This window comes from Martes martes (assembly GCF_963455335.1).
Source record: "Martes martes genome assembly, chromosome: 17".
NCBI lineage: Eukaryota > Metazoa > Chordata > Mammalia > Carnivora > Mustelidae > Martes > Martes martes.
Window position 1 is genome coordinate 58,880,320 of NC_137905.1, and position 26,991 is coordinate 58,907,310.

Here is a 26,991-nt window from a genome sequence, read left to right on the forward strand (position 1 = left end):
CTGCTCCAGCCCAACCCCAGTGGTGATAACTCAGGAAATGGTAACCACTACAAAGCAAGGCTTTATTGTATTCTTCAACAACTGGATTTAAGGAGAATGTGATGGAGAGGGGTGCCTGGGCAGTTCAGTGTCTGCCTTTGGCTCGGGTCACAATCCTAGGGTTGAGCCTTGAGTCGGGCTCCCTGCTCAGCTGGGAGTTGGCTTCTCCCTCTCCCTCCCCCCGCCCCCCCACTTGCTCTCTCCCTCAAATAAATAAAATCTTTTAAAAAAAGAATGTGATGGGGTGGGTTGCTCAATCAGTTATGCGTCTGCCTTCAGCTTAGGTCATGATCGAGTCCTGGGATCAAGCCCCACACTGGGCTTCCTGCTCAGGAGGGAGTCTGCTTCTTTCTCTCTCCCTCTGCCCCTCTCCACTACCTGTTCTCTCTCTCTCTCTGAAATAAAATCTTTTAAAAATTTTTAAAAATGTGATGGAGAACATGTTAATAATGCAGAAAAAATTTAAAATGGTACAGCTGTTCAGTGCATGTGAGCACACACACAGTTGTTTCATTGTCCTTTCTAAGGGAAAATAGCCAACGCTCAAAGAATAAGAAAAAGATGTGCGCAGGCATTTTACCAAAGATGCAGACAGTAAATGAGCATTGGGAAAAATGCCCATCGTCAATCCTTACAGAAATACAACTGAGAGAACACTAAAAACTTATTAAAAAGGCTAAAGTTAAAATGATTGGCTAAACCACATATTCAGAATGTGGAGGAAATGGAACTCTCATACCTGCTGGGAAGATGCAAAAGGTGTGATCCAAAGTAAAACATTTACCTACCCTGTGATCCAGACGTCATGTTACCAACAGAAGTTCAAAGAAACATACATTCACATAAAACATGTTTAAACTAGCTTTATCCTCAATAGTCAAAATCTAGAAAAAACACAGATAAATGGATAAACTGGCATATGTAAAAATATTACTCAGCAAAAAACAAAAAACCCCACTACTCATGTAGTATCATGGATGAATCTCAAAGTAATTGGGACACATAAAAACAACAAAATACTCAACTCCAAACATTCAAAAAATTCAAAGGTACCCATCCATTTTTGTAAGAGAAAGTAAACCAGTGGTTTACTGGTTTACCAGTAGGGGCAGGGGAGATTATAAAAGGACATGAGATAAACATAATGTGACAGATATGTTCATTATCAGGGTTATGGTTTCAGAAATTCATAACTATGTCAAAACCTAGCAAATTATATTGTAAACATACGTAGTTTAGTACATATAAACTATACCCCAATAAAGCTTTAAAAGTGGCTCAAGACAGAATGTCTGTGTCCTACTCTTTTTGGAAAATAGGTTTGGCAACCCCACACTGACTCCTCTTTCTCATGCCTATGGGGGTATATTATGTCAGTGGCAGCAAATGTAGAGAACAATGAAGAATATTTACATACAAGTCAACAGGAATGCTTCCTGGTCACAAGTGCCAGATCCCAGGTACACAGACCCTCCTTTATCTTTTTTCCCCGCCTCTGTGGTAGTGGCTTTGAGGCAAACATCACTGAGAGGAAACCACAGAACCTTTTGATTATTTTATTTTTTATTTTTTTCTCCGACAATGACTTTACCTACACAAGATAAATACGCCTGGAGGTCCTGAGATTTGCGTACACACTGATCCTACAGTCACTGTCACAGAAACTCGTCCGGATGCATTTTTAGAAGAGGCACATTCCATCCAATGGGCTGAAGCCTCCTCCGCTTCCTGTTAAGCCAGTGTTTCTGTACCAAATATGGTTTCTCCTGCCCACTGTGGTCTTTCGACCAGTGACCTGAGCCCAATAGGTTGTGGACATCAGGGCACATGGCTGTGTGTAAAGCCGGGGTTAGTAAGCCCCCCAACAGTGCTGACATCCCCTGTGAGACCTCCTTTCAGCAAGTGAAAAAAATTCATGCTCCTTTCAGAAGCATCTGAGGGTCTCACACCTGCCCCCTCCTGAAACACAAAGCATCCAGATCACAAATGAAAACCAGAAAGCCCTGCAGTTTTTCAGAGGTGGTGACGCAGCAATGCAAATTCGGCCAAAGTGGCAAGCTATTTTCTGCCATCCTTCTCTCCCTCCTCAAGCATGGACAATTTGAGACTCCTAAAAAGTTCACCCAGCAAAGCTTGTTGAGCCCAAATCCGTACATAAACTACCGCAGAGAGTAAGCAGAACATCAAGATTAAAGAGGACTTAAAGAATAAGGCCTTGATCATCACATAACCCAAAGCAACGTGCGGCAGACGGTTAACATTTGGGAATTGGAAGCTGGAAAAGCTGATTGCAAATGTCACACAAAACCAACATGTCCCTGAAAAAGATAGTCATTCTCTGTAAGCTGCCAGCCAAACTCCTATTCCCTGGGTCATCAGTGATTCAGGTCCATGCCCAAGGTAGTTAAGGAGATGGGGAAACTGACCCTAAGGGCTCAGGTCACTCCTAATTTGTTCCAATTCACGAGAGAACGAAGGTCACCTTCCCTGAATACACTCTGGAGGTGACTGGTGCACCCTGTGGACCTGCCAGTCAGGAGAGATGAAAAGGCTTTGGTCACAAAATCTAGCAGTGAGCTAAATCTAGAAAGAGCCCTGGACAGTTTAGAAAGTGCAGCATATTTACACAAGCTTCCTACTATCTTATGGAAGCTTACGTGGATTATCCCACTGTGCACATTCAGCTGTCTGAGACTCAGGGCAGACAGATGGCTCCTCAGAGTTCCCTGCAGTGTTGTTACAGTGAATAGGAAATTACACCTTCCCTGCAACCTAAGGCCTTTCCCTAGTGTGAACTCTTTGATGTTGAGAGAGGGTAGATTTCCGTGTAAAAAACTTCCCACATTCACTGCACTCATAAGGCCTTTCTCCAGTATGACCTCTCCGGTGTTGACTGAATTGGGAACTATCCCTGAAGGATTTCCCACACTCACTGCACTCATAAGGCCTTTCTCCAGTGTGAACCCTCTGATGATAGCGTAGTTTGGAGCTAGAGATAAAAGATTTCCCACATTCGCTACACCCGTAAGGCCGATCTCCTGCATGAACTCTCTGATGATAACGAAGGGTGGAACTGGAGGTAAATGACTTCCCACATTCACTGCACTCATAGGGCCTTTTACCTGCATGAACTCTCTGATGGTAAGAGAGGGTAGCACTACTGGTAAAAGATTTTCCACATTCACTGCACACATAAGGTCTTTCTCCTGTGTGAACTCTCTGGTGTCGAATGAGTATTGAGCTATTGGTAAAAGATTTCCCACATTCACTGCACTGATAAGGCTTTTCTCCCCTATGAACTCTATGATGATAACCAAGGCCAGATATAGATGTAAAAGATTTCCCACAAGCACTACACTCATAAGACCGTTCACTATTATGAATTCTCTGGTGTATTGACAGGGAAGATTTTTGGCTAAATGTCTTCCCACATTCACTGCACTCATAAGGCCTTTCTCCCGTGTGAGTTCTCCGGTGTTTATTGAATTGTGATCTATCCTTAAAGGATTTCCCACATTCAGTGCACTCATAAGGCCTTTCTCCACTGTGAACTCTGTGATGGTAACGAAGGCTGGCACTAAAGGTAAAAGATTTCCCACACTCAGTGCACTTGTAAGGCCTTTCTCCTGTGTGAACTCTCTGATGATAACGGAGAGTGGAACTGGAGGTAAATGACTTCCCACATTCACTGCACTCATAAGGCCTTTTACCTTCATGAACTCTTTGATGGTAACAGAGCGTGGAGCTACAGGTAAAAGACTTCCCACACTCACTGCACACATATGGTTTTTCTCCTGTGTGAACCCTCTGGTGTTGAATGAGTGTCCATCTATTGTTAAAAGATTTCCCACATTCACTACATTTGTAAGGCCTTTCTCCTGTGTGAACTCTCTGATGTAAAATGAGGTTATTTCTTCGGATAAAGGATTTCCCACATTCACTACACTCATAAGGCCTTTCTCCAGAATGAACTCTATGATGGTAATGGAGGTCAGACCTAGAAATAAAAGATTTCCCACATTCATTACACTCATAAGGCCTTTCTCCAGTGTGAACTCTCTGGTGATAACGGAGGGCAGAGCTAGTGGTAAAAGACCTCCCACATTCATCGCACTCATAAGGTCTTTCTCCAAGGTGACCTCGATGATGATACTGGAGAGTGGAGCTACAGGTAAAAGATTTCCCACATTTACTGCACACGTAAGGCTTTTCTCCTGTGTGAATTCTCCGGTGTCGAATGAGCGTCCACCTATTGTTAAACGATTTCCCGCATTCACTGCACTCATAAGGTCTTTCTCCAGTGTGAACTCTGTGGTGGTAACGCAGGCTAGAGCTAAAGGTAAAAGATTTCCCACATTCACTACACTCATAAGGTCTTTCACCTGAGTGAACCCTTAGGTGTATAATGAGGTTATTTCTTCGGGTAAAGGACTTGCCGCACTCACTGCACTCATAAGGCCTTTCTCCAGTGTGAACTCTGTGATGATAACGGAGAGCAGTACGAGTGATAAAAGATTTCCCACATTCACTGCACTCGTAAGGCCTTTCTCCAGAATGAACTCTCTGATGATAACGGAGATCAGACCTAGAGATAAAAGATTTCCCACATTCACTGCATTCGTAAGGCCTTTCTCCTGTGTGAGATCTCTGATGATAACTGAGGGCAGAGACAGAAGTAAAAGATTTTGCACAGTCACTACACTTAAAAGGCCTTTCTCCAGTTTGAACTCTACATGGTATCAACACGGAGCCATGGTTAAAAGATTCTGCACATTCACTGCACACATAACTGTTTTCTCCATTGTGCCATCTCTGGGGATGAATGAGGACAGATTTGTGGCTTAAGGACTTCCCACATTTGCTGCACTTGTATTGCCTGGACCCAGTGTGAGTCTTTCCATGTTGACTGAGGGAAGAGCTCTGCCTAAGGGATTTTCCGCATTCACCAAACTCATGATGTCTTTTTCCAGTATGGTATCTCTGGTGTATGGCAAATGAAGATTTGTACCTGAATGTTTTCCCACATTCACTGCACACAAAACAGTGGTCCTGAACAAGCGCATGTTTGGGACCGAAGGCATTCTTGCATTCTCCCCAGGTGTGATGACTTTTTCTGCTTTGTAACGTTGCCCTGCACTGGGTGATTTCCTTTGGCTTCTCCCCAGTACGAGTGGCCTCTTGCCCCAGATGCCCTGAGCCAGACAGCAAGTCCTTCTCAACCTCACCACAGGTAAAGGGCTTTCCCGAACCACCGGATGCCCAGCTCTTGACAGCAGAGGCCCTGTCCACGCGGCTTCTGAATGGTTTTGCTCCCGCGGGATGCTCCTGCTGCTCCAACTTCACACTGAAAGAAAATCGTTTCCCACACGCCCCACACCTCAACCGTTTCTGGATGATTTCTTTCCCCTGGAGCTCAGCCAAGTGGAAAATGTCTCTCAAGACGGGACCACACATCTCACAGGGGTGGGTCTTCCGGGAAGACGGAGCGGCCCTGGGCGTCCGGGGCTGGGCCACGCCTACAGAAGCGCTCTGTGCAAAGGGGGCCTCCTCGTCCTCTGCTCCACAGCAGCAACCTGAAGGCAGAGAAACGCTGGTGAAACACGTGCTGGCCGTAGCGCGGGGTGAGCCCGGCACACACAGGCATCCGTCTTATCTAGGCAGGAGTGTATGCCATGCTTTTCCAGACACAGCGGTTGAAATTCAGTTGTAGGAGCAGCCACTGTCCATTATTTGGCCCCTAAGGTCACAGAATGGTGGAGACCTCACCAGGGGAAGGATACAAAGACAGGGTATGAGACAAGAAAGAGAGGCAAGGACTACAACTCATTTCTCTGCCAAGTCTTTGGTGGGACCTTTGCTACCGTTGATGTGAGGCTGGGTAAAAGCATGCCTCCAAGCACATTACAATCCAACTGCAACAGATTACCTGCTGTTCAACGTCAATTTACGGTACGTGAACATCTCACGGCCAATGCTGGAATACACGGACATGAGAGAAATGGGAGACATGTGGAGTCCAGAGAGGCAGAGATTACCCCTGTGCTGGAAGTCATAGTAGGAATAATGAGAGAAGAACAGACAAATCGGCAAAATGTCAAAATGGAGACGAAAAGGTAGAAATGAAGCATGGTCACTGGAAATGGCATGAAAATGTGGGTGAATAAAGACAGGATCACCATGAGGGACCTGGTGTGATGTGGACACTCTCTCCAGCCACTGACCAGGACCACGCCGTTCTGAGTCCACTCTGCCATGTCTGGAGTCCTGCCCATCCTGTGATACACAAAGGATTCTTCCCTGTAAGCCTTGAGAAACTACATGGGACATGGACAATACAAGTCCTAAGGGAGAAAGAGGATAAACGAATAGCCAGCACTGTCCCGGGCTATTCAGCACAAAAGATGGCAAGGTGAGTGATGTCAGTATAACAGCAGAGGAAACCAGCCTTTGCCCTTGGCAGGCTTAAATCAGGGTGCTACAGCAACACAGGGGTGCCTGGGTGGCTCAGTTGGTTAAGATCTGCCTTTGGCTCAGGTCATGATCCCAAGGTCCTGGGACTAAGCCCCACATCGGGCTCCCTGCTCAGTGGAGAACCTGCTTCTCCCTCTCCTTCTGTCACTCCCCTGCTTGTGTGTATGCTCTCTCTCAAATAAATAGATAAAATCATTAGGAAAAAAAAAAGATACTACAGTGACACAATGGAGAACACAGAAAGAATAACGACACAGAAAGATCACTGGGGACACTGGCTTAGTGAAGACAGCTGACTGTGGGCAGATAAGAAGAAGAGTGGGGCTGTGTCAGCCAAAGGGCTGATGCTACTGCATTCCCCTACTCTGCAGGGGACCTCAGCAGCCTCTGCTGTGGAGAACGCCAACAAGTCCTGCTACAGCAGCAGAACATCACAGACCACTCAGCAGAGCGTCCAAGCGTTTGCAGGCATGGACCCCACTGGCCTGCTCTGCAGAAGATCCCAGCAGCTTTTGCAGTAAGGTAATCAATAGCTATCACCATGGGGGACCCGCCACAGAGTAATATACTGAGTTGTCCCCTCCACCAAAAAAGGAGCTGTCGCTCCATTCCATAACCAGAGCTGCCACTCACACCAACCCCACCAATACTGGGGACCCCAGCCCGCAACTGCTCTGTGGTTGCCTATATTCCATAACCTGACTCCATGGCTGTCACCTGAGTGCCCGGGTCTCAGGCATGAGAGCCATGGCCCTTGTGGGCTAGTCTGCTTCTCTGATCCCAGAGACACCGAGGGAACCCATGCTCCAATCACAGGCACCATCAATGCTCAGAGTACAACTGCACCTCACACAGCAAGTCAACGCTGTTGCAGGCTATTCCGAAACGGACCCTAGAACCGCTATTGCTTCATGTCTATTCACACTCTTAGAACCCAGACACGTACACACTCCACAGGTGCCTGCACATAAGACACCAATGCTACCACCACCACACACACACTCAAGAGCTGGACTTGGCATCAAGGGAACCCCAGAGCCAAAACATTCCCGTGGGAGAAAGAGATCAGGAGGTTCCAGTAGCATTCTCTACTACTGTGGACACAATGCCTCGGCTACTGAGGGCTCCTATAGTGTTTGATGACACTGATCTCAGGTAACAGAGCTGCACAGACACTGAGCCTCCTGACCAAGCCGTAGTTGGAACTGCCACACCCCACCAAGCTGGTAACCCACACACGGGTAAAGATCTTCCCCACCAAAACCTTCCTGTAAAGTCTGGAAGAAGGGACTATTCCACGAAATGTACAGACATCAATGCAAGGCTACAAAAAATAAAAAAATAAAGGAAACAGGACATCCCAAAGAAACTCAGTAACTGATCAGTCACCCCAAAGAAATAGAGATCTAGGAACTGTCAAAGACTTCAAAATCATTTTTTAAGGGATAACAGGCAATTCAATGAAATAAGGAAAACAATTATAAACAATATAAGATTTTTCAACAGATAGATAAGAAAATATAAAAAAGGACCAAAAAATCATGGTATACTATACTGTATACCTGAAACAATCAGAACACTGTATGTTAATTATACTGGACAAAAGTTATGCTAAAGAATATGAATGAAAAGAAAAACGCAGGGGCGCCTGGGTGGCTCAGCCAGTTAAGTGTTTTGACTCTTGATTTTGGCTACAGTCGTATCTCAGGGTTGTGAGATTGAGACCTGTGTCAGGCTCTGCACTCAGCATGGAGTCTGCTTGAGATCCTCTCCCTCTCCCTGCTCCCAACTTGAATGAATCAATGAAAGGAAGAAAGGAAGGGAAAGGAAAGGAAGATGAAAAATGCAATAGAGAGCATCAGCAGCCAGCTTGATCAATCAAAATCGTCGGAAACTGAAGATAGGTCTTTTTTTTTTTTTTTAAGATTTTATTTATTTATTTGACAGAGATCACAAGTAGGCAGAGAGGCAGGCAGAGAGAGAGAGGGGGAAGCAGGCTCCCTGCTGAGCAGAGAGCCCGATGCGGGGCTTGATCCCAGGACCCTGGGATCATGACCTGAGCCGAAGGCAGAGGTTTAACCCACTGAGCCACCCAGGCACCCTCTCCTTTTTTAATAGTGCTCTGTGCATTTTTAAAAAAGATTTTATTTATTTGAGAAAGAGAAAGCACAAGCAGGGGGAGGGGCAGAGGGAAAGGGAGAAGCAGGCTCCCCACCACTTAGCAGGGAGCCTGATGGGAGACTCGATCCCAGGAGCCTAGGATCATGACCTGAGCCAAAGGCAGACAATTAACTGACTGAGCCACCTAGGTGCCCCTGAAGATATGTCTTTTGAAATCACTCAGTCAAACTAGAAAAAGACAACTAAAAAGAGTGAATAAAGAAAGTCTATGTGGATTACAGGACATCATGAAAACAGAATCCTATTTGCATTACGGGGGCCCTGAAGAAGACAGGCAGGGACAGAAATCTTATTTAAACCGTAACGGACTGGGGAACCTGGGTGGCTCAGTTGGTTAAGCGACTGCCTTCGGCTCAGGTCACAATCCTGGAGTCCCAGGATTGAGTCCAGCATCAGGTTCCCTGCTCAGCAGGGAGTCTGCTGATCCCTCTGACCTCTCCCTTCTCATTCTCTCTCTCTCTCTCTCAAGTAAATTAAAAAAAAAAAAAAAAAAAAAACAATAATGGATTAAAAAAGAATGGATGAAAACTTCCCAGATCTGGGGAAAGACATGGATATCCGGGAACATGATGCTTGTAAGTCCCCAAAAAGACTCAAACCAAAGAGGACTTCACCAAAACAAATTACAGATGACTCTTTTGAACAAGGGTTTGAAATGTGCAGATTCATTCATAAACAGACTTTTTCTAATAAATACAGTAAAAAACTATAAACACATTTACTCTTCCTTATGATTTTAACATTTTCTCTTCCCTAGCTTACTTTAATGTAAGAATACAGCATATCTTCTTTCTCTCTCTGCCTACCTCTCTGCCTACTTGTGATCTCTGTCTGTCAAATAAATAAATAAAAATCTTTTAAAAAAAATATAGCATAAATATAACATACAAAACATGGGTTATGTTATTAGCAAGGCTTTGGTGGAGAATAGGATATTAGTAGCTAAGTTTTGGGGATAGTCAAAAGCTATATACAGTTTTTTGGCTGCATGGTACCCCTAACGCTCATGTTGTTCAAAGGTCAACTATATGATAAAAGTCAAAATGCAATGACAAAGAGAATTTGAAAGCTGTGAGAAAAATTCATACAGGGGAACTCCCCTTCCCCTCATAAGGATATGAGCAGTCTTCTCCACTGTAACACTGACTACTAAGAGAAAGTGCGATGATGTGTTCTAAATGCTGCAAGAAAGAAACTGGAAACCAAAAATACTTTACCAGCAAAGCTGTCTTTTAGAAATGAAGGAGAAAGATTTTCCCAAACAGAAGCTGAGGGAGTTCATCACCACTTGACCTACCCTACAGAAGATGCTAAACACAATTCTTCAAACTAAAATGAAAGTATGCTAATTAGTAACATGGAAATATACAACATACTGATAAATGAAATTACACAGTCATATTCAAAATATAGGAGTCCGTCCTTATTCATTTCACCTTCCATGGTTTCAGTCACTGACAGTCAACTATGGTCCAAAAACAAAGGACCCTACTTCGTTGTAACATATTGTCGGAAGGTCAGTAGTGGTCTAATGCTAAGTCACGAAGCCCATGTCATTCACCTCACTTCATTTCAGAAAGAGTGAGCATGGTATAATAAGATATTTTGAGAGAAACAGAACACATTTACATAACTTTTATTAATTATTGATATTAATATATTTTATTATTATTTATTATTGTTTATCTCTTACTGTACCTAATTTATAAATTAAACTTTATCATAAATACATAGATTCAGATATAGATATAGATATAGATATAGATATAGATACATGTAAGAGAAAACAGTATGTAAAGGTTTCGGTACTATCTGAAGTTTCAGGCATCCCCTAGGATTCTTGGAACATATTCCCCCATGGATAACAGGGCACTACTATACTGTAATACTTCAACAGTGTGTTAATCACTCAACATCAGTATGGAGGACGAAAGATGAGGGTATTAAAAATAACTATCTAGAATAATCTGTGAATGGTTACAAAATAAAAAAGATGTGGGGTGCCTGGGTGGTATAGTCGATTAACCATCTGTCTTTGGTATCAGGGTCCTGGGGTTGAACCCCCCACAACCTCCCCTTGGACTCAACTGCTCAGCAGGGAGTCTGCTTTTCCCTCTGCCCCTCCCCGCTGCTTGTGCTCTCTCTCAAAAAAATAAATAAAATCTTTAAAAAAAAAAAAGATGTAAATGGTGACATTTAGAAACATAAAATGTAAAGGAGGTGAGTAAAAAAGATTTGTATGCAATAAAAGTTATCAGCTTCAAACAGAATGTTTTAAGATGCTTTAAATAAGCCTCATGGTAACTACAAAGCAAAAACCACAGCAGAAACAAAAGATAAACAAATGAAAGCATAAAACCATGGGAAATCCTCAGATCGCAAGGGAAGACTGCAAGAGAGGAAGAAAGGTGCTACAAAACACTCAGACAATAATTAACAAGAGGGCAAAAGAGATACAATGGCTGAATTCAAAACAAAACAAAAGGTTGAAAGTGAAGGAACTGAAAAAGATACTCCAGACAAATGGAAAACAAAACAGAATATGGGTGGCTATACTTATAGGTGATACAACAGACTTTAAGTTAACAACCGTCGTAAGAGACAAAAAAGGTCATTATATAACGATAAAGGAATTAATTCACCAAGAAGATGTAAAAATTGTAGGTATGTATGCATGACACATCAGAGCATCTAAGTTAAGTATTAAGGAAACTCAACTAGATCTGAAGGCAGAAAAGACAGCAACGGAATATTACTATCAATATCCCCCTTTCAACAATGGGTAGATATACAGACAGAAGATATTAACAAGGATATATCTGAATTGAACATTCTGGTCCAAATGGATCAGACATATATAGAACATTCCATCCTACTATTGCAGCATATACATTCTCAAGAGCACACAGAATATTCTCTGGGGTAAATCATATGTTATGTGAAACAAAACTTAAACTTCAGAAGACTGAAATTCTATCAAGTACCTTTTCCTAACACAATGAATAAAACCAGAAATCAGTAACATAGGAGGGAGTACCTGACAAGCTTAGTCAGTGGAGCCTGTGACTCTTGGTCTCAGGGCTGTGAGTTCGACCCCCTCACTGAGTGTGGAGACTACTTAGAAAATAAGATTTCCTTTTTTTTTTTTAAAAAGTAGGCAGAGAGGCAGGCAGAGGGGAGGGGGGAAGCCACGCAGAGAGCCCGATGCGGGGCTCAATCCCAGGAACCTGGGATCATGACCTGAGCTGAAGGCAGAGGCTTTAACCCACTGCCAGGCGCCCCAAGATTTCTTTTTTTTTAATAAAATCTTTAAAAAAAAATCATGAGGAAGCTTAACAATTCAAATATGTGGGCATTAAGCAACACGTGCCTATCCAACTGGCCAAAGGAAAAATCAAAAGCAAAATAAAAAAATACGTTGAGAAAAACAAAAGTGGAAACAAAACATATGGAATGTGAAAAAGCAGTTCTAAGAGAAAAGTTCAGAGAAATAAATGTGAGCACTAAAAAGATAAATAAAGATCTCCAATAAACAGCCTACCTTCACACCTTAAGGAACTAGAAAAAAAACAAACTAAGACCAAAGTCAGTGAAACAGAGGAAAACACAAAAATCAGAACAGAAATAAAACAGAAACTAGAAAAATAAAAAGAGCTGTTTTTCTGAAAAGATAAAACTGAAAAACCTTTAGCTAGACTAGCTTAGAATAAAGGCAAGACTCAAATAAATTAATTCAGAAATAAAAGAGGAGAAATTACAACTGATAGCAAACACAAAGAGTCATAAAAAACTACTATGAACTATTACACACTAACAAATTAGATAAGCTAGAATAAATTCCCTGAAACACAACCAACCAATGCTGAGTACTTTAAGATATTTATTTATTTATTTATTTATTTCTTTGACAGAGCAGGAGAGCACAGGCAGGGGGAGCGGCAGAGGGAGAGGGAGAAGCAGGCCCCCTGCTTGGCAGGGAGCCTGATGCAGAGCTCCATCCCAGGACCCTGGGATCACAACCTGAGCCGAAGGCAGACGCTTAACAGACTGAACCACCCGGGCGACCCCCAACACTGAATTTTAATAGAAAATCCAAATACACAAAGAAATTGAATCAGTAATCAAAATCTCCCAACAAAGAAAAGGTCATCACCAGATAGACTCAGTGATGATTTCTATCCACATTTTAAGGATTAAACTCTCAAGCTCTTCCAAAAATCTGAAAGGGAAGGAACATTTTCAAATTCATTTTATGAGGCTAATATTAGGACAGCAAAGCCACGGAAGGGCATTATAAGAAAACACAATTACAAGACAAACCATAAAAGACTCAATCTCAAGAAACAGACTGAGGGTTGCGGGGGGGAAGGGGGACGGGAGAGGGTGGTGGGGAAATGGACATTGGGGAGGGTATGGGCTATGATGAGTGCTGTGAAATGTGTAAACCAGACGATTCACAGACCTGTACCCCTGGGGATAAAAATACATTATATGTTTATTAAAATAAAAAAATTTAAAAAAAAAAAATTAAAAAAAAAAAAAAAAAAAAAGAAAACACAATTACAGGTCAACATCCCTAATGAACATAGATGTAAAAAAGCTCAACAAAGTACCAGCAAACCAGGGCACCTGGGTGGCTCACCAACGAAAGAAATTGAAGACACAAATAAATGGAAAGATATCCCATATTTGTGGGCTGAAAGAATTATTATTAAAATGCTTCTACTACGTAAAGCAACCTAAAACTCAATGCAGTATCTACCAAAATTCCAGTGGCATTTTTACCAGAAACAGAAAAAGAATCCTAAAATTTGCACCACAAATGACTTCAAATAGCCAATGAAATCTTGATCACAAATACCAAATTCGAGGGACCAGACTTTGTGATTTCAAACTATACTACAAAACACGATGGTACTGGAATAAAAACAGACATCCAGACTCATGAAATGAGATAGAAAGCCCAGAAGTAAACAAAACCACACACATATATTCAACTATTCTTTGACAAGGGTGCCAAGAACACACACGGGAAAAGGACAGTCTCTTCAGTAAGTGGTGCTGGGAGGGGCAACTGGGTGGCTCAGTGGGTTAAAGCCTCTGCCTTTGGCTTGGGTCATGGTCCTAGGGTCCTGGGATAGAGCCCTACATGGGGCTCTCTGCTCAGTGGGGAGCCTGCTTCCCCCCTCTCTCTGTCTTCCTCTCTGCCGACTTGTGATCTCTGTCAAATAAATAAATAAAATCTTTAAAAAAATTTTTTTAATAAAAAATAAGTGGTGCTGGGAAAACTGGACATGTACATGCCAAACAAAACAAAACAAAGAAACTGGGACCCTACCTTACACCACTCACAAAAATTACCTCAAATGTATTAAAGACTTCAATGTAGACACGAAAATGTAAAACTTCTTGGGGGAAAAAAACAGAGAAGAAACTCCTCGACACTGGTCTTAATACTGAGTTTTCAGACAGGAAACAAAAAGCACATTCAACAAAGACAAAAATAAAGTCAAATTACATCAAAAACATATAGTCAGGGGTGCCTGGGTGGCTCACTGGGTTAAGCCTCTGCCTTTGGCTCGGGTCATGATCCCAGGGTCCTGGGATCGAGCACTGCATCGGGCTCTCTGCTCCGCAAGGAGCCTGCTTCCCCCTCTCTCCCTGCCTGCCTCTTGGCCTGCTTGTGCTCTCTCTCTCTGTCAAATAAATAAAATCTTAAAAAAAAACAAAAAAACATAAAGTCAAATCAAGCTGCATCAAACTAAAAATCTTCTGCATAGAAAAGGAAACAATCAACAATATATAAAGGGAGAAAATATTTGCAAACGCTTTACCTCATAATGGTTAACATTTAAAATATATAAGGTACTCCCATAATTCAGTAACAAAAAAACAGATTAATATATAGGCAAAGAGCCTGAATAGACATTAAAGAAAATCTATAAATAGCCAAAAGGTATATGAAAAGATGCTCTTCCCCACTCATCAGGAAAATGCAAAGTGAAACCACAGTGATTTATCATCCAGCACTTGGTAATTGTTACCTTCAAAAAGACCAGAAGGGCACCTGGGTGGCTCAGTGGGTTAAAGCCTCTGCCCTCGGCTCAGGTCATGATCCCAGGGTCCTGGGATTGAGTCCCGCATCGGGCTCTCTGCTCAGCAGGGAGCCTGCTTCCTCCCCACCCCTGCCCCGCCTGCTTCTCTGCCTACTTATGATCTCTGTCAGATAAATAAATTTTAAAAAAATTAAAACAAAGAAAAAGAGCAGAGACAAGTGTTGGTGAGAGTGAAGGTAGAAAGAACCCTTGTACACTGTGAGTGGAATAATTAGGAAAAAAAAAAAAAGCCAAAATCACAGAAACAGAGAGTATAGGCATATTTATTTATTTTTTAGTTTTACAGCAATTTTGCTCTATGATGCTTCACAAATACTGTGTTTTTCTTACAAAGTGAAGGTGTCGCAAGGCTGCAGCAAGCAAGTCTATCAGCAACATCTTTTCTTTTTTTTAAGATTTTATTTATTTATTTGACAGAGAGAGATCATAAATAGGCAGAGAGGCAGGCAGAGAGAGAGGAGGAAGCAGGCTCCCCGCCGAGCAGAGAGCCCAATGAAGGACTCAATCCCGGGACCCTGAGACCATGACCTGAGCCAAAGGCAGAGGCTTAACCCACTGAGCAACCTAGGAGCCCTGGCACCATCTTTCCAACAGCATTTGCTCACTTCATGTCTATATCAAATTCTGGTAATTCTTGCAATATTTCAAATGTTTCCAGAAGAGACCTTTATTACTATTGTAATTGTTCTGGAGGCCACGAACTGTACCCATATAACATTTAACATCATCAAAAAATGGTAAATGTTGGGTCTCTCTTTTTCTTTTTAGAGATTTTATTTATTTGGGGCGCCTGGGTGGCTCATTGGGTTAAGGCCTCTGCCTTCGGCTCCGGTCGTGATACCGGGGTCCTGGGATCGAGCCCCTCATCGGGCTCTCTGCTCGGCGGGGAGCCTGATTCCTCCTCTCTCTCTGCCTGCCTCTCTGCCTACTTGTGATCTCTCTGTCAAATAAATAAATAAATAAATAAGTCTTTAAAAAAAAAAAAAAAAGTTCTAGTGGTCTGCAAAGAAGATCAAAGCGGCCCCAACGCTCCCTTAAGCCAAAACCTAATCCAGAGCAGGGCCTGTCTCCACTTCTAGAAAGGCTGAGAGAGGTGAGGAGTCTGCAGAAGACCAGCTGGAAGTCACCAGAGGCTGGGTCCTGAGGTTGAGGGAAAGACGCCATCGCCACACCATCGCAGCACAACGTACAAAGTGCTGGCGCAGAAGCTGCGGCGAGTGATCCACAAGATCGAGCTCAGAGCAGACCAGATTTCCACAGCAGACAGAACAGCCTGCGATGGGAAGACGCCCTGCATCTAGCGCTGTCAGAGCTAGAGACGTCGAGCCTGGCTTCAAAGGACGGGCCAACTCTCTTGGCGGGGGCCAGCGCTCCTGTATCATTCTGGACGTCCTAGGACCCTTACCAATTAGGCTCAATCTACTCTGCCTGGAGGACAGCACCCTGTTTATTACATGGTTTACTATTTTAAGCACACTGCTGAGATGGACTGCTCAGAAAAAAAGATTTCTTTCAAAATATTACTGCTCATTGACAAAGCACCTGGTCACTTGAGAACTCTGACGGCGATTTACAACATTAATGTTTTCATGCCTGCTAACACAACATCCATTCTGTAGCCCACGTAACCCAAGTAATTTAGACTTTTTTAAAGACTTATTTATCTGAGAGAGAGAGAGAGTGCACATGCACACACAAGCAGTTGGAGTAGAGGGAGAGGAGCTCGATCCCACAACCCCAACATCATGACCTGAGCCGAAACCAAGAGACAGACACTTAACCAACTGCACCATCCAGGCACCCCAATTTTGACTTTCAAGTCTTATTATTTAAGAAATACAATTTGCTGGGGTGCCTGGGTGGCTCAGTGGGTTAAAGCCTCTGCTGTGACTCAGGTCATGATCCCAGGGTCCTGGGATCGAGCCCCACATTGGGCTCTCTGCTCAGCAGGGAGCCTGCTTCCCTTCCTCTCTCTCTGCCTGCCTCTCTGCCTACCTGTGATCTGTCTGTCAAATAGATAAATAAAATCTTTTTTAAAAATAAATAAATAAATAAATAAAATCTTAAAAAAAGAAAGAAAGAAATACAATTTGTTGAGAACAAGCCTTGCGTCAGGCTCCACACACAGCCTCTCCCTCTGCTCCCCCCACCCCCTACATGCACATGCGCTCTCCCTCTCTCTCAAATAAATAAATCTTAACAACAACGAAAAAAGACAAAGAAACAAATAAACAAACAAACAATGTATAAGGCAAGGGGTGTCATAGTGGTTTTTCTGATGGATCTGGTTAAAGTAAATCGAAACCTCGAAAGGATGCATCATTCTAGCTGCCATTCATGGGTGGCAGAGGTCAAAGTATCCACAGGAGTTTGGAAGTTGATGTCAACCCTCATGGATGACTTTGAAGGGTTCAAAACATCCATAGAGAAAGTAACTGCAGATGTGATAGAAATGGCAAGAGAACTAGAATTGGAAGTGGAGCCTGCGGGCATCTGATGACTTGGTTGAACATCCAACTCTTGATTTCAGCTCAGATCGTGGTCTCAGGGACCTGGGATTGAGCCCTACACTGAGCATGAAGTCTGCTTGTCCCTCTCCCTCCGTTCCTCCTCCCACTTTCTTGCTCACTCTCCCCAAATAAATAAAATCTTAAAAAAAGAAAAGAAAAGAAAAGGGCCACCTGGGTGGTGCAGTGGGTTAAGCCTCTACCTTTGGCTCAGGTCATGGTCTCAGGGTCCTGGGATAGAGCCCTGCATTGGGCTCTCTGCTCAGCAGGAAGCCTGCTTCCCCCTCTCCCTCTGCCTGCCTCTCTGCCTACTTGTGATCTCTCTCTGTCAAATAAATAATTTTTTTTTAAATGGAGCCTGATGATATGATTGAATTGCTACAAGTTCATGATAACATTTGAATGGATATAAGACTGATGAATCACACACCTGTACCCCTAAAACAAATACTACATTATATGTAATTAATTGAATTTAAATTTTAAAAAATTAAAATTAAAAAAATTTTTTGAATGGATAAGAAGTTGCTTTGTATGGATGAGCAAGTAAAGTTTATTCAAATGGAATCTAAAATTTAAAAACATGTTTAAAAAACACTATTTAGGGGCACCTGGTTGGCTCAGTGGGCTAAGCCTCTGCCTTCAGCTCAGGTCATGATCTCAGGGTCCTGGGATCGAGTCCCACATGGGCTCTCTGCTCGGCAGGGAGCCTGCTTCCTCCTCTCTCTCTCTCTCTCTCTCTCTGCTTGCCTCTCTGCCTACTTGTGATCGCTCTCTGTCAAATAAATAAAATCTTAAAAAAAAAAAAACAAACACTATTTAATTATACTGGAGTTAAAATTTTTTAGAAATTCAAAAAGAGATACAATCTACTACTCCTGGTGAAAATGCTATGAAGACTGCGGAAATGACAACAAAGAATTTAGACTATTACATAAACTTCATTGATAAAGGAGCAGCAGGGTGTGAGAGGACTGACTACAATTCTGAAAGAAGTTCTACTGTGTGTAAAACGCCACAGAACAGCATCAGCTGCTACGGAGAAATCACTTAGGAAAGGAAGAGTCAATCAACACAGCAAGTTTCACTGTTGTCTTGTTTTAAGCAACTGCCACAGCTGCCCTAACCATGCAGGCTGCCATCCTGACCAGTCAGCAGCTATCGGTATCAAGGCAAGAGCCTTCAGGAGCAAAGAAGATACTTGCTGGAATTTCAGATGACGGTAGCATTTTTCAGCAGTGAAAATTTCTTTTAAAAAGATTTTATTTATTTATTTGACAGAAAGAGACACAGTAAGAGAGGAAACACAAGCCGGGGGAGTGGGAGAGGGAGAAGCAGGCTCCCCGCGGAGCAGAGAGCCCAATGCGGGGCTCCATCCCAGGAACCTGGGATCATGACCTGAGCCGAAGGCGGACGCTGAACAGTCTGAGCCACCCAGGTGCCCCAGCAGTAAAATATTTTTAAATGTACATTTCTTTTTCTAGACGTAATGCTCTGGGACACACTTAGTAAACTATAGTAGAAGCAGGAACACTGGGTGGTTCAGTCAGTTAAGAGTCCGACTCTTGGGGCACCTGGGTGGCTCAGTTGTTAAGCATCTGCCTTCGGCTCAGGCCATGATCCCCGGGGCCTGGGATCAAGCTCGGCAACGGGCTCCCTGCTCAGCGGGGAGTCTGCTTCTCCCTCCCCCGCCCTGCCGCTCATGCTCTCTCTCTCTCTCTCTCTCTCTCTGAAATAAATAAATAAAATATTATAAAATTTTTAAAAATAAGATTGAAAAGTTATGAAAACGTAACATACAGCATGGTGGCTACAGTTAATGATCCGGTATACGTGAAATCTACTGAGATTAAGCATTTCTACAAAAAAAATAATGTTATTTTATAAGGTGGTAGATAGTTAATGAACTTCAGTTGTGGAAATTACATTATAATGTATGCATGTATCAAATCATCACACTGTGCACTTAATTTTTTTAATATGTATATTTTTAAAGATTTTACATATTTATTTGAGAGAGAGAGAGCACAAGCGGAGGATGAAAGAGGGACAAGCCGACTCCATGCTGTGTGTGGAGCCAGACTTAGGGCTTAATTTCAAAACCCTGAGATCAGACCTGAGCCGAAACCAAGAGTTGGATGCTCAACTGACTGAGCCACCCAGGCACCCCCTGTGCACTTTTATATAATTCTCTATCTCCAGAAGGCTGGGGGTGTGTGTGTGTAGAGAAAATGCACCTAAACTATAAACCTTGCAGGAGTGTGTTGAAAAGCAGCCTGTGGTTCAGGTAAGTAGTGACTATGACAATGCATGCAAAGCTGGCATAAGCAGACACAAGGAACTGTCAGCTAAGAGAAGGGATCCAAAACTGGAAAACAGAGTCTGGCTCAGTCAGTAGAGCACGCAATTCTTGACATGTGGGTTACGAGTTCAAGCCCCAAGGCTACAGAGCTTACTTTAAAAACAAACAAACAAATGCTAGGATACAGAAGTGACATGGATCTGTGCACAATGACCCAAACAAAGGCCAAGCATGGTGGAATCCATGGAGCTCACTAAAGATCTACTAACCTTGAACCCTTTCCTAAGAGGGTTCCTTAGTATAGCAGTATAGCAGGTGTAGCGGCTGTCGGGGAGAGAAGACGGCAGTGCAAATAAACCAGCCCTATCAACACAGCAATTACCCAGAAAGCTGAGAAGCAAGCAATGCCCATGGTCCACATGTGAGAGACACTGCGAGATGGTGGGCGGGGAGGGAACAGAGCCTACTTCAGGCCACTGGGGAGGGGAAGGGCCTTACCCAGTGAGGATACAAGTGTAAAGTTCTCCAGCATCACATCGTGGTACAGGCATCTCTGAGCCTCATCAAGAAGCCTCCACTCCTCCCAGGAGAAGTACACAGCAATGTCCTCAAAGGTCACACTATCCTGTTATGATGGGGACAGATGAAACCATGAACATCCTGAGGTCCCACAGTCCATCTCACCACACATGTATCCCACACTCACCCTCTTTCAGAGCTCTCCGCTTCAGAAACGCCAGGCCTAGGTGCCACTAACGCCCGCCCTATCTTCGGCTTCTCTTTATTCAGTGCATTCTGCCCTCCGCAACATCAGGCAGAGGGAATAGAGATGTCATCCAAATTCCTCCTGGCGTGGAGGGTCCCTACTGTCCATTCCCTCAGGGTCTCTATTTTGAGACTCCCAAGACACAATGAAATGCGGGCTCATGCTCTCCCCTTCAGCTCCAACAGAGTGAGGCCCTTGGCTCACACCTCCTCTTGTTGTGCACATTGTTCTGGAAACTGTACCTCTCTCACATCTTCAGTCCCCTCAGCTGCACTCCCATAGCTCTACTTTGGCCAAAGCCCTGGATTCTGCTTTGAAGGCCTCCTCTGTACCTCCGATCCTTACTTCAATACTAGCCAGAGGTACATACAAATTACAGATGCCCATGGCCCACTTCCACTTCCGTGCTGCACTTGCTGTCCCCTCAGCAGTCCCAAATCCCGACCCTCCACTCGACCTGCCCTAAAACCCCAGTCCTTAGAGTCTCCCTCCCTTACAGTCTCCCTTAGCCATAAGGACTCTCACAAATGATTACATTTACCCCAGATCTTATCTACCAAGACCAAAACGCCCCAGACCCCATCAAAACTCACGACAAAATTCTGGTAAATCCATACAGTAGTGAATCAGCAGGAGCCCTGCCCTCGGTTTCATCTTCCTTCCATTACTCTCTTGCCTCTGAAGCCATCTTGCACCCGCACATCCCATGGAAGCTTTAGCCACCTCCCGGATCATCTTCTCTCCCGCACCATTCGCACCATCACTTCTCTCCCTCCCCTGTGCTCATCATTCTTAGCATGCACCCTAGTCTTTCCAACCTGCAAACAGCATTACCACTATAACCTACACTGCACTTCCTAAATGTGATCCACAGTTCCATCCTGGTCCTCACAATAGCCACCACTTTTTAAAGTCTGCCCCAGACCTATCTACCATCAAGACTTAACACCATAGACTCCACCAAAGCTCACCATAAAATTCCAGTGAAACTTCGGTAGTGAATAAGCAGGAGCCTGGCTTCAGTGTCATCTTGTCTCAATTACTCCCATGCCCCCACAGCCATCTCATGTCCCTCACCCCATGGAAGCCTTGATCACCTACCAGACCATTCTCTCTCCCATATGGTTACCATGATCACTTCCCTCCTTCATCAGCAACACTTATCAGGCGCACAGCAAGACACTCACTGCTCATCTCTCACCCTCCTCTAGCTGACCAGCCAAGGCATTGTCATGATGACCCGCATTCCTCAATCTAAATGCAACCCACAGCTCCACCTGGTCCACACAACAGTCACCACTTTTGGATGTCTTCATCCAAACCTCCTCCCAAGATACCCAGACCTGTGAGTCCAGATATGCATTTGCTATCTCCACTCACAATTCTCTGAAACATCTCAGACTCTTAAGAGGACCAAACAAAGGGGCGCCTGGGTGGCTCAGTGGGTTAAAGCCTCTGCCTTCAGCTCAGGTCATGATCCTAGGGTTCTGGGATCGAGCCCCACATCGGGCTCTCTGCTCCACGGGGAGCCTGCTCCCCCCCCCCCGCCGTCTCTCTCTACCTACTTGTGATTTCTGTCAAATAAATAAATAAAATTAAAAAAAAAAAAAAAAGAGGACCAAACAAAACTCCTCATAGTCCCAGAGAAAATTAACCTACCATCAACTACCCCCCCCTCCCCAGTTGATGGAACTTCCATCCCTTCAGCTTCGAGGACCAAAATCCCTGGGGTCATCCTGGACTCTTCTCTTTCTCTCCTCTGAACTACAACATCAAAAAGTCCACCCCTCTTAAAAAAAAATGCACAGGGAGTCCAACTTTTCACCCACCTCTATGGCCACCACTCTGGTCCATCAATCTGGATTACAGCAGCTGCCTCCTCCTGGGCTCCCTGCCTCCTCCCTTACCTCCACAGTCTGTTATCCATTCCGTAATGAGATGGACCCCAGTAAGACTTAGGTAAGACCACCACCCCCCTGATCCAAACCTCTCAGGACCTACCTAAAAGATGCCCAAATTCTCGATAGCCACATTAGAGACCCGATTCTTGACCCTCAGCTCTTTGTTCCCAGCAGGGAGAATGAAAACAGGTTCAAGCATTTGCACACCTCTTTATATTGGCTGACAACAACAGGAACACATGCACATACCCCTTGGCCTGCACTCAGGACCCTGGGCTTGGGGTATGCTCAGGGTGCCCACACCCAGCAGCTGGAAAAATAGGAAGGGAAGAGCCTCAAGACACCACAGTCCTGGACACCAGACTGGCGATGTCAAGACCAGTAAGGGACTGAGGCAACCTCTCTTTACTTGTACAGGTTCGTAAGCGCTTTCACATCCTTTACAGCTTGAGACTGAGGGGAGGACACCAGGGCTGGGCTCCACGACACGAGGCCTCCCCCGCATCTTGCCCAGCCCTGGAACCCAGTGACCTCTGGCTAACTAATCTCTGTGCCTCAGTCCTCAGTGCTCTTCCCACCAGCTCTGCGACCTCCGACAAGAACTCCACTCCCAGAGCTCCCTCGTCTTCATCACCCCCATTCCAGCCTGTGCTCCCTCGCGCAGCCTCTGGAAAGCCGCTAACACCCTAACACAGGCTGCGTCCCTCTTCTGCTCACGACCCTCCAGGGCCCTAGGAGCGAAGGTACCGGACCGCGACACGCCAGTCCAGGGGTCTCCGCCTCACGCTCTCCGTCCCCTGAGGGCAGAATCCTCCCGCCTCAGGCCCCCTGCAGCCCCCGCCCCGGCGGCCCCTCAGCCCGGAGCCCGCTCCCGCACGCAGCCCGCCGGCGCTCCCACCCGCGCCCCCGCCCACCGGCGCCTCCCTGTCCCGGACACCCGGGCCTGGGCCGCAGGGCCGTGAGGAGGCGCCCCGCGCTCGGGCCTTTGGAGTGTCGGTGGGGGAGGGCCAGGGGGACGAGCGCTTACCTGAGCCGGGTCCCTGGGCGCGACCGCCGCCATCGGGCTCTGCGGGCGGAGTGGACACCTGGGCCGGCGGCCCACGTCCCGGCCCCCGCGCGGGGCAGCCCGGGCGGCGTCGCCAGCCGCGGACCCGCCTCTCTGCCGTGGGGACAACGACTTCTGCGCCTTGACAGTTCCGTCACTTCGGTCCCGCCCAGGCACACCCGAGAGCAGCAAAATGGCCGCCACGAGGAGGAGGCCGGAAGTCCCGCCCCCATGAGGCATACTCCCGCGGAAGTGCTTCCGCTAGCTGAACTCCGCGCAGGGCTTTCTGGGTACTGTAGTTGGCAGCCCCCCAGCGGCCAAGGCAAGGGTTTTTCTCCCGCCCGACCAATCAGAGCTTTGGCCGTGCGGCTCCTCGAGGGATGCTGCCCGCCTAGGGGCGAGGGGGAGGGGATTTGCGCTCTGTGACCTGCAGTGAAAGGGCATCTCTTCAAATCCGTAGGTCAGCCTGCTTCCAGAGGCTAATACTGTTACTGAAATGCTCCGAAATCCACGGATCTGAATGGCCGTATCATTCCACAGAGTCATTCGGACATAAAATGGTCTACGCACAGCTGAAGGCATTTTGTTATTCCTCTGAAAGGCGTGTAAGCTGATGCATTTGTCAGTTTTGTGCGTTCTCTCATGATTGCCCAGGTGCAAGGGGAAAACTTTACACAGGGCCCTGACTGGGAATAAAGAAGAAGACGTTAGGCCGCCCTTAAGCTGGTGAACAAGCAGATCTCTGTCTCTGGCTCCCACAGAAAATCTGTGCCTTGCCTGTAGCGTTAGTGATTGTGTCCTGCCCATTTTTATCCCTATATTTCTCACTCGATATTCTAAGGTACACTTGGTGAGGGAACAGAAGGCAAGCTAAGGACGAGTCAGAAGCTGACACTTCCCATGAGATATACGTGGCATTTCCTCAGACACTCCCGGCTGCCCTAAAGCAAAGGAAAGGGAAGGAAAAACAAACAGTTAACTTAGATCATAATCCTGCAAGGCCTGAGTGTCCCTCAGTTTACAAAAGTCTTAGCAATTTACATTTCTATCAATAACCCAGCTTCCAGAAGGAAATGTAGATACGGTTAAGGTCCTTATAACCTGCAGCCCATTGACAGATACTTGGAAGCAGGCAGAGTGTCATGTTCCTCCAGGAAGCTCCCAACTATCTTCACGTTAACACCTTGCTAGAGGCAAAAACAATCTTAACTTGACTATGGCAAGGCCTCTGGTATCCTGTGAGTCTTCTTTAACATATGAAAATCCTTGAGACCTTCCTTTTCCTTACCTCCTTCAACCCCATAGTATATAACCAGCCACCCCTCACAACCCCCCCGCGCAGCAGCTCTTTCTGCCCCCAATGCTTTAATAAAACCACCATTTTGCACCAAAGACATCTCAAGAATTCTTTCCTGGTCGTCAGCTCTGGACCTCACCCCACTGAACCTCACCTACATTCCAAAACCCAATACACTCAATTCTATTGAGAAAACTGACATCTATCTCAAACAAAGACCAGCCTTAATGCTATTTTAGTTTGGGTCACTGGCTATAACTTTCACAGTTGCAGAAGTCTGCAGAACGTCTGAACTTCCAGATAATTTTTTTTTTAATTTTTAAAGATTTTATTTATTTATTTACAGGGTTCACAAGTAGGCAGAGAGGCAGGCAGAGAGAGAGAGGGGGAAGCAGACTCCCTGCTGAGCAGAGAGTCCGATGTGGGGCTGGATCCCAGGACCCTGAGATCATGACCTGAGCCGAAGGCAGAGGCTTTAACCCACTGAGCCACCCAGGCGCCCCTGAACTTCCAGATAAAGGGGCATCCCAACCCTAGGTTCCCATGTCCTTGCTGGTAAGTGATTATCATTTATCAGTGTTTGCAGGTACAGTTCTGCATGGAGAATTCAGATTATTTTAGGGGCACCTGGGTGGCTCAGTTGGTTAAGCATCTGCCTTGTCCATCAGAGCCCTGCCTCAGGCTCCCTGCGTGGCAGGGAGTTGTTTCTCCCTCTGCTCCTCCCCCCAAGCCCCCATGCACTCTCTCACTCACCATCTTGCTATCAAATAAATAAATAAAATCTTAGGGAAAAAAAAGAACACAGGTAGGTAATCGGAAAGAAAATTACTAAATTATCTAATAAATAGTCCCATAGTCCCACAAGACTGCCCCCTCACTTTAGATGCCAACTGCAAGTTCAGGTTGTTACTTGTGCTTCTGACCAACAGGCTATAAATCAGAAGTTCCCAAGACTGGGTGCCTGGTTGGTTCAGTGGGTTAAGCCTCTGCCTTCAGCTCAGGTCATGATCTCAGGGTCCTGGGATCGAGTCCCGCATTGGGCTCTCTGCTTGGCAGGGAGCCTGCTTCCTCCTTTCTCTCTCTCTGCCTGCCTCTCTCCCTACTTGTGATTTCTGTGTGTGTCAAATAAATAAAATCTTAAAAAAAAAAAAAAAGTTCCCAAGACTCCCTCCTTAATTTGCCAGAGCAGCTCACAGAACTCTTAGACCATTTATTTACTAGAGCACCAGTTTATTATAAAAGGATATAACCCAGGAATAGATGCACAGGGCAAGGTGTGTGGGCGGGGGAATGGGGCTTCCATGCTCCCTCCGAGTATGCCATTCTCCCCACATCTCCACGCATTCACCAACTTGGAACCGAAACCCCTTCCTTTTGGATTTTTATGGAAGCTTCATTACATAAGTTTGGCTTTGGTGCCCACCACAATGTCCCCAGAGGACAGCATCATTCCAGCCCTGCCCTGCCCTGTGGACCTCTCCCCAAGATTGTGCCAACACGTGGGCCCAGAACTGTTCTGGTACCAAATGTGGGTCATCAGCCTTTAGAGGGAGAAGTGTGAACTCGCCCTCTGAGCAGGCTTAAAGGACACCGCTTCTGGACTTGAAAGCTGGGATTCAGTGGCCCGTGGCACCTGTGTGCACCTGTCCTTTGACATGATAGTGAGGGTCTCCACCTCTGTGACGAGAGGTAACAAGAGAGCTTAGCATGAAATTTCAGATCAACTCTTGCCCAAGGACGGCCCCTAAAAGGACTCAGCCACTTGTATTTTATACAGTTTTATAGTTTACTGTGATAGGACAGTAAGTCAGACCCTGTTACTCTGAAGTTATACCCTGTAAACGTGTATGTAGGAAATAAAGGGGATACTGAGAATTTCAAAGCCTGACTTTCAGGACCAGGCTTCTTGTTTGACTTTGCAAACCAGAGCTAAGTTTTGGCTTCTAACGGAAGTGGAAACAAAATGGGAACCTCCAAACTGAATCCCTCCCAGTTTTTAAAAAAGCTGACTTATATCTTCATAGCACTTTCTGAATTTATCAATTGTGTCCCCTTAACTATATCTCTTCATACTTTGAGCCTTGTTGTTTATGTATTTGGTGAAGAGAGCACATTACATGAGAGCTGTGCTAGTCCGTCATGACGGCAGTAACACCGTAACATAAGTACCATAAACTGGTTGGCTGAAACAACAAAAATGTCCTTTCTCACAGTTCTGGATGCTGGAAGTTGAAGGTGAAGGTGTCAACAGGTTTGGTGGTACACGGTCTGCCTCCTTGGCTTGTGGATGGGCCACCTAGCTGTGTCCTCACGTGTCCTCTTGCCCCTGGTGAGCACAGTGTTGGTGTCTATTCCTCTTAAAAGGA

General features: G+C 45.2%; 1 protein-coding gene across 1 annotated transcript; it reads right to left on the bottom strand.

Moving 5' to 3' along the window:
• Nucleotides 1-893: 893 nt before the first annotated feature.
• Nucleotides 894-23,526, bottom strand: LOC308358871 (uncharacterized protein). Its single transcript, XM_080829358.1, has 3 exons — nucleotides 23,311-23,526; nucleotides 20,115-20,241; nucleotides 894-5,612 (listed from the first exon to the last, which is right to left on the bottom strand). The coding sequence occupies exons 1-3, from the start codon at nucleotides 23,341-23,343 to the stop codon at nucleotides 2,812-2,814; spliced, it is 2,961 nt and encodes a 986-aa protein (XP_080685484.1). The 5' UTR covers nucleotides 23,344-23,526; the 3' UTR covers nucleotides 894-2,811.
• Between the last annotated feature and the right edge of the window lie 3,465 nt (nucleotides 23,527-26,991).

Excerpts from the sequence above, each read along its gene's own strand:
- LOC308358871 (XM_080829358.1), bottom strand. The coding sequence starts at position 23,343 with ATGGCGGCGGTCGCGCCCAGGGACCCGGCTCAG. Across the intron at positions 20,242-23,310 it reads CGCCCAGGGACCCGGCTCAG|GATAGTGTGACCTTTGAGGA; the intron begins GTAAGCGCTCGT and ends CCATCATAACAG. Across the intron at positions 5,613-20,114 it reads TACACTTGTATCCTCACTGG|GTTGCTGCTGTGGAGCAGAG; the intron begins GTAAGGCCCTTC and ends CTCTGCCTTCAG.